Source organism: Gossypium raimondii, chromosome 11 (assembly GCF_025698545.1).
Source record: "Gossypium raimondii isolate GPD5lz chromosome 11, ASM2569854v1, whole genome shotgun sequence".
NCBI classification, from domain to species: domain Eukaryota; kingdom Viridiplantae; phylum Streptophyta; class Magnoliopsida; order Malvales; family Malvaceae; genus Gossypium; species Gossypium raimondii.
In genome coordinates this window covers 2,808,075-2,827,889 of record NC_068575.1, presented here as the reverse complement: position 1 = coordinate 2,827,889, position 19,815 = coordinate 2,808,075, and the positions used below count along the sequence as shown (strand labels likewise).

The following is a 19,815-nucleotide window of genomic DNA, read 5'->3' as shown; positions in this document are numbered from 1 at the left end:
TTTGGATGGGCGGTGCGTTTACTTACAGTTAATGTAAAAACAGCAGTGATTGTAAAATTAGATACTGTAGCGCGAAACAAAAAATAAACTAAACGCACTGCACCACACCCAATCGCCCATCCAAACCCACCCTTAGCCGTGCTTTTAAAATGCAACAGATTTTGGTTTTACTAAAAATAAAAACCTCAAGCTAGAAAGACCTAACTATCGAAAATATATGAAAACCACAAATGAAATGATAATAAAGGTTTTTTTTTTTCATTTCAGCATTGGATTGAAACAACCCAGATAATAACCAAAAAAAAAATTTTACTCAAAATGTGATGTTTTTCTACTCCATCGATGACCCATGCAAATGATACAAGACAACCTATCTACAATGTTAACCATAGGAAAAAAGCACATAAATCTACAAGTAATAACAAAAAGAAGTCCCCGATTTCAAGAGGACAATATGACCAAATTATACATACAACAATGCAAAAGCACATAAGAAATTCAGTGCCCCCCATGTAATTAAAAGAAAAAAAGGGTTACAACAAATTATTTATCATTGCAGAATGGTCACAATGCAGCCTATCCTTCCCCCATTTCATTTGCTAGTTCCCACTTTAAACCCTTAAAGCTTTTTCTCCAAACCCATTGTTTGTTTGTTTTTGTTTTTGTTCTTTGCTACAACCCTAGAAATAACATAATATGAATACAAGCAAGTTCAAGGGTTTTTGGACCTACACAAGTATAAACTATATACAATTCACATAACATAAAAACATACCCCCCATCTTCTCCATTATCACAGCACGGCTGTCTGCGATGTATCACAGCTACTTTTAGATGGAAAAGAGAAGTGGGATATCTTTTGGCAATCCTCTAAAGCTCTATGCCATGGGTATCAGATGAATTGTCCATCTAGGCAGGTTGGGCTGGGTGTGTGGTCGATGGAATTATCGACGCTGCTGGCACATTAGGCAAGTGGTGGCTGACTTGACGTTTGCAAAGGTGCAATATTCGCAGGACCAATGGCCGGAGTCGTCAATGTTTCTGCTAGAGCTGCTGGGTCTAGAGGTTGAACCTTTGCCCTTTCCGCTTCTTCCCCTACTGCTACCGCCTCCTAAGCCCTTTGAATTCCCCATCCTGCTGCAGGCTCCACGGGAGTCCACATCCGATAAACCATTTTCTAAAGCTCGAACTAAGTTCTCAAAGTAGTTCCGGGTCACACTGTCACGAAGTTCATACAAGTAACTAATTTAGAAAGCAAGCCAATTCTCTAAAAAGATTTAATTGAAAGATAAACATCTCTTTCTCCAGTATATTTTCATGATAAGATGATGACATTCTACTTCATACTGAGTTTCATAAGGAATCTACATTGGTTAATATATATTTTAAACAAAAATTACCTTGTCAATCCAGCAAGTTTTGTCCGAAACTCGTTAAAGTCTTTTGATGGGCCATCTGCATTGAGATAAACCTGCAGCTCCTTCTCTGCACATTGATGAAGTCGTTCTAACCCAGACTCAGCCTCACCTGCAAGACAATAACAAGCATGAGTAATGCAAAACCAATGATGGAAGGCACAAAGCGCAGTTTTGGTGCTATAACTCTTACATTGCCCAAGGCGAAAGGCACTAAAAGGCACCAACATGCAATATTTGTGGATTTTTTGTGTATCCACACATATAAATAATATACGCTTAAAGATATATAATCATAACATGCAATTTTTTCCCCCTTTTTGTTGTCCATAGGTTTGATTTCCTTATGTTTCTATGTCTATTGTCAAGAACTCATACTGAGAAGTAGAGACTTACTTACTAGTTAAAAAGAAAAAGTGTGCTTTTTTGCACTGCCATACAAAAAAGTGCGCCACAGCAAGCGCCTGGTCAAATATGCCTTGTTTGAAAAGGTCTGAACTGCTTTTGTTCAAGGCACAATGCAAAGGCACACACCTTGACAACACTGGTGCAAATTGCAAGTAGCAAATAGAACAGAAATATAAAGCTATAGATTATAAATGGAGAGTTGTTACCTTGCAAGTATTCAAAGAACTGTCTTTTAGCATGTTCATGTTCCGGCAAATAATATCCATAGGCATATGTCCATTTGAGAACTCTCCTACATTCTACTATCTGCACAATTAAAGTAGCAGTAATGAGCTCAAGTAGCAAGGAGCTAAGAGCCAAGTGAATTACAGAAATTACCTGTAGCCATGCCTCAGTGATGAATTTCAACTGTGACTCAGGTTGGCACTGTATGTCACTCAGCTTCTCAAGCTGCAATTGATACATATTCCCCGTAAACTAAAAAACAAATGAAGTTTGAAGCAAGACAGATAAAGCACTATCAAGTTGGGAGGGAACAGAACTATTAATCTTTCTCTCATCAACCCTCTTCTTTTCTTAAATATCTTCATTTTATTATTACTATTATTACTTGGTATGTTTGTGGTTTTCAGGAAATTTTCACTTTAACCCATGAAATGCTTCAACATTAACAGAAAGATTATCCCAATAAATTTCCCATCAGGTACAGTGGTCTTTAGAATTTGGTATTTGATGAGTGCTATTGCCACAACTTGGAGATCCAACAAAATTAATGGATGAAAAGAATATGTAAAAGTCATGAGAAAAATTTGGAAGAATCAAATTAATAAAGAAAAAGAATCTGTAAATGTCATGAACCAGCAATAATTAATTATAGTTATCCAATGTTTCTGATAGCCTTCAAGAACCATCTCCCTGACATCCATGATAAATGGTACTAAGATAGTTGTCTTAACCAGCATCACTAATAGGAAGTAAAAATTTATATGGTTTAGCTTACATGTACAGACTGCATTTGCTGTAGATCTGCCAGTGCCTTTTGCCTAGACTGCATCAAGTAAAAAAGAGTTTTAGAAGTACGTACCAACAAGTGTTTCTTCGTTTAAGTATATGGTGGCTATAAATCCAGGAAGTGTTCCCAGTGGACTTAAGCAGTCAAAAGAAAGAAGTCAATAATGCATTACGTGCATTCAAGCTCATATATGGTTGGTTGTGCCAAGAGCTAATTAATCAAGTAATTCTCACCAAAACAAATGAGCACAAACAAAGCAAAGATAACTGCACATGCACAATGATGCGCATGTTTTCTCAAGCCATTTGTTTGCGCTAAACTGAAAAATCTCCAAAAAGTACACGACATGACTTCAAGAAGTCATACATAACTGAGAAAATTATCACCTTCAAGCTGATTGTAAGATTTTCTTCAACCTACCAGTCTTTATCTTTTTAATAACTATTTCTATCAAAAAGAATACCATCTAAATTCCTTCCAATAACTGTCCCCAATTCAATGACCTCAAAACTACTAAAATTTCTCCACACTAATTCTATTTTTATCAACATGCCTCTCAACCCAAAGAACCCCCCTTGAGAACAAGTTCATCTCAGCCCAGTTCATCCTACCGTCCTTTTTAGAATAGTATAGCCAAAAAATATTTAACAGGTACAATAGAGCTTTAGTGAGGTTTTAGAATGGGATATTCCTAGCAGTTAAACACCAGACTAGCGAGCTTAGCATTTGTATAATCATGTCAATCCATTTGACACAAAAACATCCATGTCTTATGCAGGTTGACCTGCTTCACATGTATACGACACATTTTTACACGCATAATTAACAGTATTAACAGCATAATTTATGTGATTCAACATATCTAGCCCATTATAAAATTAAAATGGAAAAATACAAAAATAATCTTTGGTTCAGCTCACTGGTCAAACTTGCATCTCAGCCCTTTTAAAGGCCCAAAAGACAATCAGACTTCACAATGGACCCACCTGGGGGGGGGGGGGAGGAGGTTTGTACTGCTTAATTCACGATAGAATTTAGTAACATGAACTTTATGGACTATAAGCCAGAAGAATCTTTGTTATGCCAACTGGTTATTCAAATTCAATAACTGTGACCAGCATCATGACATCTTTCACTATAAACCTCACAAGTAATACATACCGATTGGTTGGTTGCCCATCGTTCATAATAGTGTGTATATCTCTCTAGAGAATTTTTAGCCATCTCTCTTCGTTTCTCCGCCTCATCATACTGTAAATAAATACCATGAATCAGAAACACAACTGGACAGTTAAATAATTACACAAAATGACTAATGATAAGCCCCCGGAAATGTGGACTGCCAAAGGAAAGCATTAGTTCCATACCACACCATCTTGCTTTGCTGTCTCATAACGGTTGCAAGCATAAAAACCACCAGTTCTCTCACCATGCTCAGACCATGAACCAAGGCAAAGCCTGCATATATCTATGGTCAACTGACAGCAATTCTTACAGAAAAAAGAGAAACAACACACTACGCATACAAAAAGAAGAGATCAATTTGTTTTTGAGACAAAATCTTCAGTCCAGCCCTCATTTACCAAAAACACTCCATAAAGCTAAACAAACAATAGGAAAACTAGGATTAAGACAAATGAATAGGAGAATTATTTATTTTGTTTTTCAATAATAAAAAAACATACACAGTAGAGGTGTAAGAGTTTCACCAAAATACAAACAATGCATATGTAAGCAGAAGCAAGCTCACCAGCAAAATTCAAATTTACAAGGTGGTGTGCATGTAATATGCATACACCCCTGGTTCTTCTCAATTGGGCGCTTGCATTTTGGACAAGGCTTAGAATTAGCCAATATCCTGAAAGATTAAGATAGGCATAGTGATTGAGAAACAGACCATTAAGACAAAATAGCATAGCATGATATGATATTGCAGAATTTTATTATTCACCATCAGGTTCTGTATATATATTCACCTTCAGGTCCATTGGTAGAAGGGGAAAAAAAAAATGAAACAACATTCATTTTGTTCACTTCAAACATTAACATATTCCAAAGAAAGATAAATGGTAAATGATTTAAAATATAAAATTGACATTAGTGTAGATGTACAAGGGAACACTTATTTCACTACTCCATGTAGTAGCAAAATTAGTTCATAGAGCATAAATGAGAAACCTAGACCCATCATTACCATTTCCACAGCCCTCTAACGTATCATATGACCCCCCCCCCTTTGAAATCCAACACAGCCTCAATCCCTTCCTCTATTTCTAAGGTTCAAAATCATGATTTATGGTTGGAAGGACTGAATCTAGACAAGCTTTCCCCATAGCCCCAGTGAGTATCTAGAATAAGTGATCTTCAGATAATGAAGCATCCTACATGCATACTGCTAGTTTTTCTAGATGCAGAACTCCTGGCTCACTTAGCACATACCAAATTTCTCCTTTTACTTGTACCAATACAGCACCAATTTAACCTCTCTCGTCAGAATGAATTAAACAACCTCACTGTATTGGAATAAATCTAATTACTTCATCCCTACCAATTCATATTTTCAGACTCTGCACTATTTTTCAGTATCCACTTGGCGACAGTGCCACAATCAACAGGACGATGAGCTTCCTCAGCACACTGCAAGGTCAAATATACATTATGGGTCACAATTCATTTTAGCAATTTTGAAAGTGAAATAGAATTAAGCCAAAACCCATATGCATGAATTATTGGAAGTACAATAAAGTATAACCAGAAAGGCCGCGAAAGAATCTTACTTTCCAACAAAAGCTATATGAGCAGTGACAAGTAACATCATAACTTCCACTGCCCAAAATAAATTCCACAGCATAATCACACCCTGGTGCAGGACACCATTTGGTCTACAAAATAACACAAGAAAAAATAGAAAATGGTTTACAATACCAAAGAGGTGAAAATGAAATGATGAAAAGGAATATAACTAGTTATTATACAATTCATTTTTTATTCCAAACATTTATAGCAAACGTCAAAAACCATTGGGAAAAAGAACTTTAAATCCAACAAGCCAGAACACATACTTCTCAAGGTAAATAAGCCAAAGCACATACTATATGATATGAAAGTGGTTACTATCTTTTTAAGCAAAACTGTCAAAGAGTAGAAAAGATTTTCAAATCATCCCCAAGTAAATACTAACCATAAAACATAATCCACAACCTTACAACTCCAATACCATTGCAGTGGCACCCCCATCCTTCAACCCAAAATAAAAATATTACAAAAATATAAAAGGATATAACTTTTAAAATCTCATGTAAATTTAACAAGTGGAGCAAAAATAAATGCATACGTTAAATGTTGCGCATGTACAATTGACCAATTAGTCAAGCTGTCTTAAGTATTATTACCTTTCTATTGTCTTCAACATAAGATCTAATGAAATAACGGAAGTACTTCTGTCTGTCTTCTACAGAAGCCAATGCATTTACCATATCTTGACCAACAACAGCAGCACAGGATGGATCAGGACACCGCAACATCAAACATCCAGGACCATCATTGATGGCTGTACTAATATAACCTAAGCAAGAAAACATAAGAGTATGTATAAGAAATTTTCACAAGAAAATACAAAACGGTTGGTAAACACTCAAAACACCAAATAGTTACATGTAGACTCTCAGACAGAAAAATCATTAAGATGAAGATCACTTCCATTGACAAGTTAACAAGATACAGCTGAAAGATCTCAAGTACAGCTAGGTTGGCAATTGAGCTTAAAAACATACAACTAAAGTACAATGTGAATAATCATGTAAAAAATAACTTTTACATGTACAAGGGCAATGTTTAGCTGCTTTGATTGTTCCAAAATATGGATTATTCATCATTATTAGGATAAATAGTACAAATAAAGAATTATTCTCAGACCATTAGCCCTTTACCACTGCAAAGCCAGCTTAACGTGTGCAACCATTGCTTTGACCAAAATTTTTTTTTTTCCCAAATCTGACCCAGAACTCTTGAAACAACTCTGAAACTAAAAAACATAAGGAGTGCCTGGATCAAAACAGACCTGCCCAGCAAGATTTACAAAAAGGATGACCACATGCAGCAGCGTGCAGCCTATCATAAGAATGGTTTTCGAAACATATCCCACAAGTCATCTGCCAGAAGACGAAATATGAAGAAAAATAAAAGGTATAAGCTGTCAAAGAGCACAAGAGCAAACAAGCACAGGAAATTGTCACTCAAAAATAAAAATGTGAAAATTCTCAGTTGAGTGTTCCGCCACTCACTTCTCTACCATCAGGAAATGGAACTACAGGCTTCTCCAATAAGCCAACAGACCTGCGAACCTTTTCCTCATCTGCAAACCATTCATCATGTACTTTACTAACGCTCCTGTAAATCCAAAATAAAAATAAATAATTTAGATCACGGCATACAAATACAGCATTGCCAAGAGAGTGCAAAATAGATTCATATTGACCAAAGCAGTTAAAGTCCATTAAAAATAAATTGTAAAAAAGTATTAAAAAACTCTAGGAAATTTGAAAAGGAACAAAAGTAAAGAGATTTTAGATAACGGAATTTAAACCAATCGAGACCACTCACCAACTATAGTACCGTAACAGGATGCTTGCTTCAACCTTTGAGATGGAAAGCACGGTGGATATCCTCATGATATCATCCTCTTGATGCTGACGAATATCTACTTCACTTAAAATGGTATAATTTTGCTAAGACAAAAGAGACATCGGTTTAGGACAAGCTGGTTTGAGAAGAAAATAAATAAATAATTAACAAATCAAGGGCTCAAAAACCACAAAATTTATGTGCACAAGGATGAGAAAAGTTGTGAGCTTGTAAGGTGGACAACAGTGTTATAACAAAGGAACTGAATGCATGCCATGCAAGTTCAAAGCAGAAACTATAGCCTTTGTAGGACATAATTGTAAAATTGACCAAGTGAAGGTGTTTCAATTTCAGACATTAAATAGGGCTGTAAGTAGCAACATTGCAGCATTAGAAAAAGGGTAGTTTTTCTAACATTCACCATGGACTCTTAACTTAAGCAAGCTTAGTGCTGCACATGGTCCAATGGTTCCATATCAAGTAAAAGCTTTGATTGCAAAAGCAAAGAATAGTTGAATTCCTTTCACAGCTGAAGCCTCCTTTCTAGTTTTCAGGGTGCAATGACACTACTTGATTTAAACCAAATCCACCAATGAACCAAAAAGTTTCAAAATCCTTGCGTATCTTGTCAAATTTAGAAAAACAAGACAAAACCAAAATCAAGCATGCTGTTGATAGCCAAAGCTTTGAAAGCACTATCTCATCAAAATACTACATTTTGTTTAAAAAGATGCTATCTATGCAAACCTTATTCTTGCATTCAAGGGCAATTCACAAAATCATACGTACACCCAAAAAAATTATTACACTTAGGAAAGTTCAAATTAGCACGAAATAATTATATGCTAGAATTTGCCATTCTCACCTTGTATGTGAAGAAAAATAGATTTTACATATATATTTAGTATTTTGAAACATGATGGCATTTTTTTAAATAAGTGATAAATTTGTTAAAAAGAGTGGACAATTTACTTTTTATTCTTTTTTGAGGATAATAAGTTACATGGATAATAATAGACAATTTACTTAAGCACAAAAAATAAGCAACTATTTTTAGAAATAAGGCTTTTATAAAAAAAATTACATAAAAAGTAAAAACATATAATATTTTTTTAACTGATGATTTTATTCGTTGTTTTGCACTTCCACATTCACCATTTCAGTTGGTCATTTACCTCGTCATACCAAACTAATAGATTTGACAAACATCCTAACAAAAACCAACCGACATCATCAAATAACAACATAATACTCAAAAATAACACTAATAAAATCACGGTAAAAAATAGCTCTAATTTCTTTTTTTTCTAAATGAAATATCAAAGCAAAAAATAAAGCAAAACCGAACAAATTACCTGGTGTCGATGAGAGATAAGATCATCGGAATCATCAGAATCATTATCGATGAACTCATAATCAGCAACATCGGCATCTGAATCATCATAAACAGCCATAGCTCCGGCATCATCTTCACCGCCACTATAGAAATCATCTTCTCCAGATTCGTTGTTAGCGTCGTGCATATCGAAGTCATCCTCCGATTCCATTCTTCACCTGCGTTTTCCTTTTTCCTAAAATTATCAATACATATATAAAAAGCAATAACAAAATTAATCAGTAAATTAAATATTAAAAAATTCAGAAATTTTAAAAAAAATAGAAAAAAATACAAACCCTAGAGAGAAGAATCAGACGGTGAGAAATCAATGGCCGATGATGAAGTGAAGAGAGCAGAAATGGATTGCGGCGCAGCTAAAGAAAAAGAGAGAGAAGGTGAGAGAAAAAGAAAGAGACAGAGATAAATAAAAAGTCTAAATAAGTGAATATGGTTAATTCATTCAATTTAGCATTTTTGATGGAGCAAATATGAAAAAGAAAGTGTATTTATTGACTGAATAGTTTTAGATTTTAAGAGGAAGGTGTTTGTACTGTGCTGTAACACTGCTAATAAACTACAATTGTTCACCTACATGGTGAAATTTCTTTTCTTTTTTTTAATAAATAATGTATTTAATAATTTAACCAGAAAAAAAGTGTAATTTTATATTAATTTTTCTAATATAAGTTTTCTGACTTCACTCTTTTAAGTATTATCTAAATTACTCACTTGATTGGATTTTTTTTTTTTACTTTAGGTTTTAACAGAAGGTGACTTTGTGTAATGGTTATCGTTTCATGGGTAGTTAGGTCATTTTGTTGACAAAATTTTTAATTGGATTTTACCATTTATAGTGAGGTCCAGATAAGAAATTTATTTGGATTTTGTTATTTGTGAATAGCCAAATTTATTAATGACAGAGAGTGTTAGGAATGGCGATTCTAGTGGCTTAAGTAGTGTTCGTTGTTTGAAAAAAATGTTAAACCTTAATAGAGTGGGACACATGGTAGGCTATCTAATGGTACGAAGGTGACTCTTCACGGGCCGCTCAAAGAACTAGCCTGCAGGTGGTTCACAATTCACTCATCGTTAAGGCCACCTGAGCTTAATCGTTTTGTATAGTCTCAAGAACAAAAGTATCAGAACAAGACAAGTCACAACACAGGTGGGATCACACAATATGTACCATGGAAATAACCAACATGAAACTATACTAACATCCAATTAGCCCACACAACTATGCAGGACATTGTACAGACCACCACGCAACACTAAGAGACGAGGGCCAACCATTATATAAGTTTAAGTACACTAAGGAACATGGATTCTCCTCCCTCCATCATCACTAACACCTTCTTCTCCTCCTTCCTTCCTTTTCCTTCTCCTCAAGAGAACGTTCTCTTCTCTCATCCTCCTACTGTTGGCTCTCCACCTTACATAGGTGAACTGATACTCCTTCTGCCATCATGACCTCCTTGTTGGTAAATCGTATCAACAAAAACAAATATCGAGAGAGAAACTACTCTAAACGGCCTTCACCATAAATTTGTTATACTCGAGAAGCAAGATGATAATAAATTCTCTTGAGATGATAATCAAGCAGTACGTTAAGAGGTTTTAAATGAAATAAAGCATGTTAAAGTAAAAAAAACATTTACCATGAGGGAAAATACGAAAAAGGGCTTGAAATTGAGTAAACATATTGAACATAAGAGCCTAGCGAAACCTATTTTAGCATAATGGCTAGAGTCATTTTCCAAGCAACTTGACTCACATGTTCTTATCGGGTTTCTAGGGATGATGGGTGTAGTCCATGCAAATTCTCTAAGTGATAGGAGTGCAAATCATACCAACACGCAAAAGGAAGTGATACATACACGAATGGGGTGAAATTTATTAAAGTCAATTCAACAAAGCTGTCAATTTTCAAGTTTGGAAGATTAGTCGACTTGAGATGAATATTTAGATGGAATCCAGGCATTTATGGGTTGAGATGTCTGTACAGCGTTCAAAGAGTTATCTCTTAGCTTCAAAACGTACTTTGAATTACTCGATTTAGAGCCTGGGAGCTCAAGTTATGACCATTTTACTAAAGATTGTGCAAGCAAAATTTTTGGATGGGATTATTACGGGAAATTACAAATTTCAGGCTTTAATTCGAGTTTAAATCATATTGGATTCGAGTTTAAGGCCTAATTTTGATTATATAAGAGCCCAATATTGTATCTATTAGGTTTTATTATTTTATTATTTATTTATTTAAATTTTAGGATATATTTAAGTATTTAAAGTTGTTTAGGAGTTTTATGTTTCTTAGTCATTAAGAAAGTTTAGTTATACTAAAACTATTTGTTTAGATTAATTAGAGTTTCATTATACTTAAGAGTTTTATTTGAATGGAATTAACTAGCTTATTCTATTCATTATTCATTAAAGGCATTGATTCATTCATTAATAATTTTCAAGTGCAATATTATTTTCTTGCAATTTTTAGATGCGGTTTTCTTCTCAATTTGCTTTAAAAAGTCATGGGAATTCATTTTTCATCCTTCAACTTGTCAACGATTATTTATTGGAGGGTTGATTAAAGTCATTAATTGAATTTGCTGGGTTTATATCTCAAAGGATTCAGTTGGACAATTATCTTCTATCCATATCCATCAGTTTATTCGATTTACCTTCCACTTGTTAATTTTTATTTTCTTTATTTATTGTTTTGAATCTTTATTTTTTATTAAATTTGTTCTTTTATTTTTTTTTATTCCCTTAATTTTTTAAATTTGTTTGATTTCTTTTTTCAGGTCAAATTCGAATATTTTTTCAAGTCGAACAACTTGAATACGGTCTTGGTCCTCTATCCTTATCGGGAAGTGAGTGTAATTGTTGGTTCTCAAGAAGAAGTAAGTGTTTGAAATGTGGTGTCCACCAAAGGTAACGAGATTACTGACATAATAGAGGATGATGACCAGTGATTAGGTCTATTCTTTTATCTGAACTTATTTTATGTGTGTGAATAATTATTGTTTTGGAATTATCAATGAGCAAGTAGCTCTAAGTTGGAAGAATTTTGAAGAATATTTTGTTGTCACATAAAACCAAAGTTGTAACTTTGTTGGAAACTAGGGTGAGTAGAAAGAAAGTTGATGATGTCATTAGAAATATAGGTTTTGATCATTCATCCAGAGTAGATGCTCAAGGTTTTTCGAACAAAATTTGAGTGTTGTAGAATGTTGAACTAAAAGTGGAGATGATAGAAATTGCTAGTTAATATGTACATGTTTGTTGTAGGAAAATGGGTGAGTACATATAAACTTTTCTTACGATCATTTAAGGTAGTCCAAGTGCTACCAAATGTAAACTACTTCGAGATCAACTTTCTAATCTAACACCTCAGAATGATGTTCCGTGGTTGTTTTGTGGAGATTTTAATTTTATTATATACCAGGATGAGCATAAATGAGGTACTTTCAATTGACATGGGTTAAGTCAACTAGTTACTAAGTTTATTTTTTATGGCAATCTACATTATCTTAGCTTTAAGGGTTCGTCTTTTACACGAGTAGAAAGGAGCATGTATGTCAATGTTTTTTTAAAGCACATAAATGTTTATGCAATGAAAAATGGGTGGTTTTGTTTCTTCAATTCACATATTTCCATCTTTGAAAGGATTGGGTCAGATAGCAAATCAATTCGATTGAAATCCGATGCAACTCGTGAGGCACTTGGATCTCGCCCTTTTAAGTTCATTGTGGCTTGGCAAAATCACCCAAAGTTTGTTAAGTTTATCAAAAATACTTAGAAAATAGATGTGGATATTATTACTTATGTGGATTTTTTCACTAATGCAATTAAATTAATGGAATAAGGAAATCTTTGGTTGTATTAAGAAAAAAAAATCTTGTTGAGGTTTATGTGTGTCGAGAAAGTGTTAGAAGTCTTACAATCAAAATTTCTATTGAATTTAGAAAAGCAGTTGAAAAATAACCTTGATGATGTTTTGGCTTAAAAGAAAACCTTATGGCACCATAATTCATGGAGTCAATAGGCTATCAATGGGGATAAAAATAACGTTTTTTTTTTCTATCCAAGCACCTTTAATATAAGAAGAGCTAATGTTATTAAATCCTTGAATCTTAGTGATGATGAGCAATGCAATGAACAATCAATCTTGAAACAAGTGGTTATGGATTTTTATATAAATCTTTTCATCAAAGATGAGACCATGGTCCGTGAATATAGCACCCGATATTATTTTCATAGATTAAGCAGTAGTAAGCTTAATTAATTGAGTAATATTTTTTATGAGGAAATAAAGTGGCATTGGATTTGCAGTTGCTAAAAGCATTGGGAATTGATGGGATGCAAGGTTTATTTTATCAAAAAAATTTAGAATAAAAGTGTGTGAGATCTTGTTCATGGCATTATGGAGGGCTTGAAAGGATAGGTGGCTAAATCAAACTCTCATTGTTTTAATACCAAAAGTTGATAATCCAAAATTAGCCGAACAATTTTGCACAATTAGTATTTGTATGGTTCTTTATAATATTTTCACCGAGACTATTATTAATGGGTTGAAGCCTTTTGTGCATAATTGATGCATCCAAACCAAACGAGTTTCTTTTTTAGGATAAGTATCATCGATAAAATTATTATCACTTAGAAAGAAAATGAGTAAAAAAGTATGGATGACAGTAAAAATTGATCTTGAAAAGGCTTACAACAATTCAAACTAGGATTTCATTGACGTAGCCTTAATTGGTATTGGTGTTCTTGTTAGCTAAAAAGGGTTATTATGCATTGTGTGAGCTCCATGTCAACGCAAATTATTTGGAAACGTAGTATGATAGATGTTTTTAGGTTAGCAAAGGGTATTCGAAAAGGTTATCATTTGTCGCCATACTTGTTTATCTTTTTGCATGGAGAGGTTGGCTCAATGAATTTCTTATGAGGATAATAGTAGGCTATGGAACTCAATCAAGCTTGTTAAGAATGAATTGTGTTTTCCCACTTATTTTTTTTCCAAACGGCTTAATTGTTTTTATTGAGGCTTCCAAATATCATATGGGAATTATTAGGAAAGTTTTAGATGGGTTTTGTCAAATCTCATGTCGCTGAATTAACAGCAAAAACACTCAATTTTTATTTTCCAATAATATTCCTTTACATCTTAAAAAGGGTCTTAGTTGTAGTATTGACTTTGCTCATGTGGATGGATTAAGAAGGTATCTGTTGTTGATTCATTAGATGGATATGATTCAAAAGATGATGTAGAAGTCGATAGGATAGAAGTCTAAAACTCTTTCAATCACTAGTAGAGTCACTCACAAAAGCAATTTTGGCAGCTATGCTAATGTATGCTATGCAATCATCTTTAATTTCTAAAAAAGATTATCTAGGAATGGGAAATAATCATAAATTTTGTTTGGGCCAATACTTAAAAGAAAAAAATGTGACAATTTGTTAAATGGGAAGATTTCTGTAATCTTACTAATCAAATGGGGGCTTATGATTAAAAACTTGATCAACAAAATTGGTCATTTCTTATAAAAGTTTATTTTAATTTACAGTTGAAGAAAGATAATTTATTGGATAAAATATTGTGATCTAATAAATGGGAAGAGAATTTGTTGATAGTTTTAAAAAGCACCAATTGTTCTCATTTGTATAAGAAAGTTGGTGAGGTGTAAGAAGATATTAGAAAAAAAAGGCATTCTCTGAAAGGTTGAGAATGCTAAATTGATAGATTTTCTTAGGAATAATTGGCTAAGTGATCATAGCTCATTATTGGACATTTGCGACCACTCAAGCATTGTTCTACACAACCACATCACTACGTGTTCTATATCCTTGTTGAATGGTTATTGGACTTGGAACAACTTTAGTTCCATGATATTGAATTTGGTTATCCTTGAAATTTTAACTTATAAATTGCCATCCATTTTTGATGTTGATGACTATCATGGGTGGCTATGAAATGAGAAGAGAATAGCTCTCCATCTATATGAATTGATAAATGATGGCAATAGATTTAGAGGTTTCAAGGTCACCAAAGAATGAAAGTGTTCTTATGTCTAGTTTGTAATAACAAACTTCTCACAAATAAGGAAAGGATAATGTGATACTTAATTACCTAAATTGTATGTTATGTGGGAACCAAATTGAGGATGTCGGTCTTGTTATTAAAACTTTTTTTGTTGCTATGTGTATTTGCCCAAGGTTTGTTAAAATTTATAAGATGATTGATATCTTTATTTTGGAGATTAAAGACTATGTACATGTTAATTTATCAAACCCTTCATACTTTGCAAAAGATGATAATGGTTGGGAGTCCTCTTGGGTCTATATGTTGGAATCTTTGGATTCAAAGGAATAAAAGGATTTTTAATGATGACTTTCTGGGAATAATGCATTTTCAATAGAAGTTTACTATTGTAAGCTAAGGTTCTTCAAACACTTCATGATAAGCATGTTGAGAATGTTCAAGATCATAATCAGGTTTATCGTTTGATTCATTAAGGGATCTAACTTATGTGATGATATAAGGTCAACGTCGATGGAGCTGTTAACATAAAGGTTGATATAGCTTCTCTAGGAGGAGCAATAAAGGATTATAATGGAGAGTGAGTGTTGAGTTTTGCAAGCAATATAGGGTATTACAATGCGACTGATGCCATTTGTAAAGTGCTTATGATGGTTTATATCAAGCTTAGTTTATTAAGGCAAGAAGAATGTTTCTTAACATGGATAGTTTAGTTGTCGTCAACCTATAATGTATATTAAAAAGATGAATTAGTTTTTATTTTTATTTTAAAAAGATGAACAGTTAAATTTATTTTTAATCTTATAACTCTATATTTTAAAGTTCATGTCTATGTATATTAGTTTCACTTACTACGTTGTTGCTTAGTTGATTTCATAAGGGAGGTATGAGATGGTAATATGGCAACACAAGTATCTTTCTAAGTGTATTAGAAAAACTAAAAAGTAGATGAATTGAATATATGGCGGTAGACTGATCCATTGAGAATGTCAAGTTGATTTTGTGTCAGGTCAATTTGAGTTATCAAATTTTCAATTTATTTGTGTTTAAGTCAATTTTGGGTTTGACTTGTTATTTCAAATTTAATCATTTGAGTTTACTAATCAAGTTTTTTTGAATTAGATCATAGTTCGAGTTATATTTTTTTATGGTTAAATTAGGTTATACAAAATTCAAATTCAAGTTAATCGGATTAGATTTTCTAGTTCTAGTCAAAATTGACATGTTTATGACATGTGATATTAATTTCATATTAAAGACATAGAGTTTTTGTAGTTTACAGGACACCACGTGTCACACTAGTAACAACCCTTGTAGAGTTTTTTGTATTCCACTACTATAAATCTAGATTCACTTGTAGAGGTTTTTTTACTCCATTGATGGTAAATAAAATAATTATCCTATATATACTAGATTATATCATATCCATGATGTGAATGAAACAAAATGATTGCCAACAACCTCTTGACTTAGTGGTAAGAGTATTACTTCCCAAGTAACCTCATTCCCCTTCTCCAATTATCAAAAGAAAAAAGTGCATTAAAAATATAAGGGATAAAGCAACTTTAGTCCCTTAACTTGACAATTTTCCCATTTTATCCCCTGAACTTGAATTCCATTAAGGCGTGATGACGTGATATTCTAAGATTATGTCATCTAATCACATGAAAAGTTTAAAAATTATATAAAATCTAAAAAAATACAACAAAATTATTAAAATTTTATAAATATGTTATAAAAAATGTTTAGACGATTACGTGACATGATCTCAAAGTTTCATATCATCGTATCTTAACGGAATCCAAGTTTAAGAACTAAATGGGAAAAGTTTCCAAGGACAAATGTGAATAAAAAAATTCAATAACCTACAAGAAAAAAGTTGTCAAGTTCACGGACTAAATATTGCTTTATCACAAAATATATTTATATAGGACTTAACAACTATGTTGGGATCAATAATCACCAAGAGGAGGGATGAATTGGTGTTTAAAAATTTTAAGCAAATATGGCAAACAATAGAGACACAAAAATTTATAGTGGTTCGGCCTTAATTGCCTACCTCCATTATCTTAACTTACCACAACTAAGGATTTTCCAAATTCACTAGATTTGAACATTTTAAAAACAATGTTTAACCTTTACAATTTTTATCTTTTCATAAGGTAATATAAGGTCACTTCCCTTTAAGGTTTTATACCAAAAACCTTAAGTAAATCCTCTCACAAATGAGAAATAAAGTTACGAAAGAATTATCACCTCTAGAAAGTTTATATATAACAATAAAACACTCTCACACAATAATACAACACTTGAAAGAATGAATCACGACTAAACCCACTAATGTGTACAAGAGAAATGAGAAAAATAATAAGAAATTATTGGAATTAAGCTTTTGACCTTTATGCACTTGTTTCTTCTTTTCATATGAGTGTCTTTGAATATAACTCCTTTCATTTATGGAAGAATCAGGACAATATATTAACTTTGCCAAGTTTAGAGTGGTTTTCTCTCTTAATTGACTTTCTAATATTAATGAGCGTATCAGCAGATCGCTAGGCATTAGGGAAACTCTAGATTAGGATTTGCCTATTCAGTCAAGTAGAGTAACCTGTGGGGATTGTGTTTTTATTATTGGTAAAGTGAAAAGTAAATTGAATACTTGGAAAGTGAATCTTCTCTCTCCAACGAGTTGTTTAGTTCTTATTTAGTACACTATGGCTACCATCCCAAACTATTTCATCCAATTTCGATTACTTCTTACCTCTATTTTGAATCATCTTGATTGTATCAACAGAAATTTCCTTCGGGGAGGAAGTGAGTTAGCTTCAAAGCTACACTTAATTAAGTGGGAAACTGTTACTCACCCTAAGGATAAAAGGAGATATGGGTATACCCCAAGCCAAACAAAAAAAAAACTCAAGCCTTCCTGGTTAAATTAGGTTGGAGACTACTTCATGAGGACAATCTCTGGCCCCAAACTCTTAAAGCTAAATACCTTCGGGACCCAAGGAACCCTCATGCTGTGAAGAATATTTTTACCATATGGAACTCCATACGTAAGATTAGTCCAATTCTTGCTTCAGGGATCGGATGGATCATTCAAAATGGTAGAATAGTTAATTTTTTGTTTGATAATTAGTTAGGATTTGGACCAGTACGAGAACAAATCCAAGGCCTACTTAGGCAAGAGGAAGGTAACTAAACGTTTAGTCATGCGAGAGTCAAATAGGATGAATATAGACCCCCATTGTTTTTCCAACCATATTCTAGGAGATATGGTTGATGCTTTCTTAAGCACCCAAATACTAGAGTCATCTATGGAAAGTGATATTATTTGTTGGGGACCATCGAAGACTAGTTGCTTCACACTTGCGTGTGCGTATTCTATGGCTTTAGAGAAGTGTCTGTCAGTGCCTAGTCCAAACTCTCACTTGTGGACATATATTTAGGGATCTAAGTTGCCTTCGAAACCGAAAATATTCCTATGAAAACGTGGGTTTAAATTTGTCCCGACTAAAACTTTCCTTCAACATAGAAATTTCCTAGAGGATTGATACCCACTTTACATCAATTCACATAAGGATATTCAACATTTATTTAGGGATGGCCAAGTTACTAGTAGGTTTTAGGATTTGATTTGCGCTTATGCCCAAATCTCTCCCATAACTGGTGCCACTTGGGAGAACGAGCTTGCAACTAATCTATCTTCCAAAATTTGGGCAACCAAACCAAAAATTCATTGGAATGTCCTTTTTACTTTCACCTAAATCAGTTCATAGGCCGGGCTAAGTTAATTTCGGATCAGGGCTAAGCGTGATATTAACACATTTTATGCTTGCCCAAGCCCCGTTAGACCCAACCCGAAATATGCGCCTAAAATTTTGCCCAAGCCTTCCATATTTGCAAAAGGCTAACCCAAGCTCGTTTTAAGCCTACCCATGTTATTTTTAATTTTTAAAATATATATTTATATTATTTTAATTTAATATATTTTTTATTTATTAAAATTTCTTATCTAGTCATCTTAACATTTTTCTAATGTTTACATTATTATATATTTAGTATAGATTTACTTTTTTAAGTGTTATAAATTACATGTATAAAAAGAACATAATATAAAGTATTATAAATTTAAATTTGGGTCGGGCTGGGCCAAGCTCGCGCCTTGAATGTTCAAATTGACCTCAACTCATTTTCCCAAACTCATTTTCCAAGCCTAATATTTTTACCCAAACCCTCCTAAATTTTTAGGCGAGCCTTTGTGCTTAGACAAGTAATCCGACCCATAAACAGGTCTACTTTCACTTTATGGGAAGTTTGGCTTACTGGTAATGCTCTTGCCTTTGGGCCTAACTGCCTAAGTGAGTGGGGGTTGGTTCAAACTTAATATTGATAGATCATCCATCGAAAACCATGAAAGAGTGGGGGCTGAAATTCTCATTAGGAATCATTCATGTGGTTGGATAGTTAGAGCGTATTGACATATTCCAAGAGCCACCAGCATTGAAGCGAAGGTATAGGCATTGAGAGATGAGTTTTCAATAGCCAAGGATTTGAATATTACAAATCTTGAGATTAAAGTAGATGCTACTACCATTATTCAATTTATGTCTACTGCTAAAGTCTCTAACATGCATTTATTCTCTCTAATTGATGAGTGTAGAATGCTCCTCCACATTATGACTTTTAAGTCACTTACGCATGATTCATGAGTGTAGAATGCTCTCTGATGTGTTAGCCCGAATTGGAGGTAACTTTCAACTTGACTCATCCGATGTTTTATCAGTTCATAATATATTTTTTATGTAGTAATCCTCTTAGCTATTTAAATTCTCTTAACTAGCTACATGCAAGGATGTACCTTATATTGAACAGTATCCTAATTTTGGATTAATGATATATATGCAACCCTGTCTATGCAGCCATAAGCCCACAAATA

The 19,815-nt window shown here is 33.5% G+C and overlaps 1 protein-coding gene across 2 annotated transcripts; it reads right to left on the bottom strand.

Annotated features, from left to right (window-relative positions):
• Positions 1-533: 533 nt before the first annotated feature.
• Positions 534-9,319, bottom strand: LOC105761551 (probable E3 ubiquitin-protein ligase ARI8). 2 transcript variants are annotated; one of them, XR_008190971.1, is made up of 17 exons: positions 9,133-9,319; positions 8,814-9,029; positions 7,438-7,562; positions 7,119-7,224; positions 6,896-6,986; positions 6,228-6,400; positions 5,613-5,717; positions 5,384-5,472; positions 4,586-4,693; positions 4,203-4,293; positions 3,997-4,086; positions 2,824-2,871; positions 2,202-2,273; positions 2,030-2,129; positions 1,816-1,913; positions 1,401-1,527; positions 1,196-1,218 (listed from the first exon to the last, which is right to left on the bottom strand). XR_008190971.1 is itself a non-coding variant. In XM_012579393.2 (16 exons), exons 2-16 carry the CDS (start codon positions 9,003-9,005, stop codon positions 945-947), a joined length of 1,791 nt encoding a protein of 596 aa, XP_012434847.1. In that variant the 5' UTR covers positions 9,006-9,029; positions 9,133-9,311; the 3' UTR covers positions 534-944. The 2 variants fall into 2 exon arrangements, 1 of the variants encoding a protein (XP_012434847.1); XM_012579393.2 differs by lacking the exon at positions 1,816-1,913 and having other exon boundaries at positions 534-1,218; positions 9,133-9,311.
• Between the last annotated feature and the right edge of the window lie 10,496 nt (positions 9,320-19,815).

Bases quoted from the DNA above. Each gene is read 5' to 3' on its own strand.
- LOC105761551 (XM_012579393.2), bottom strand. From the start codon at position 9,005: ATGGAATCGGAGGATGACTTCGATATGCACGACGCTAACAACGAATCT. The intron at 2,872-3,996 runs GTATGTATTACT...TACTTGATGCAG, and splicing joins GATGGGCAACCAACCAATCG to TCTAGGCAAAAGGCACTGGC. The intron at 1,528-2,029 runs GTAACAACTCTC...ATTGTCTTGCAG, and splicing joins GTTCTTTGAATACTTGCAAG to GTGAGGCTGAGTCTGGGTTA.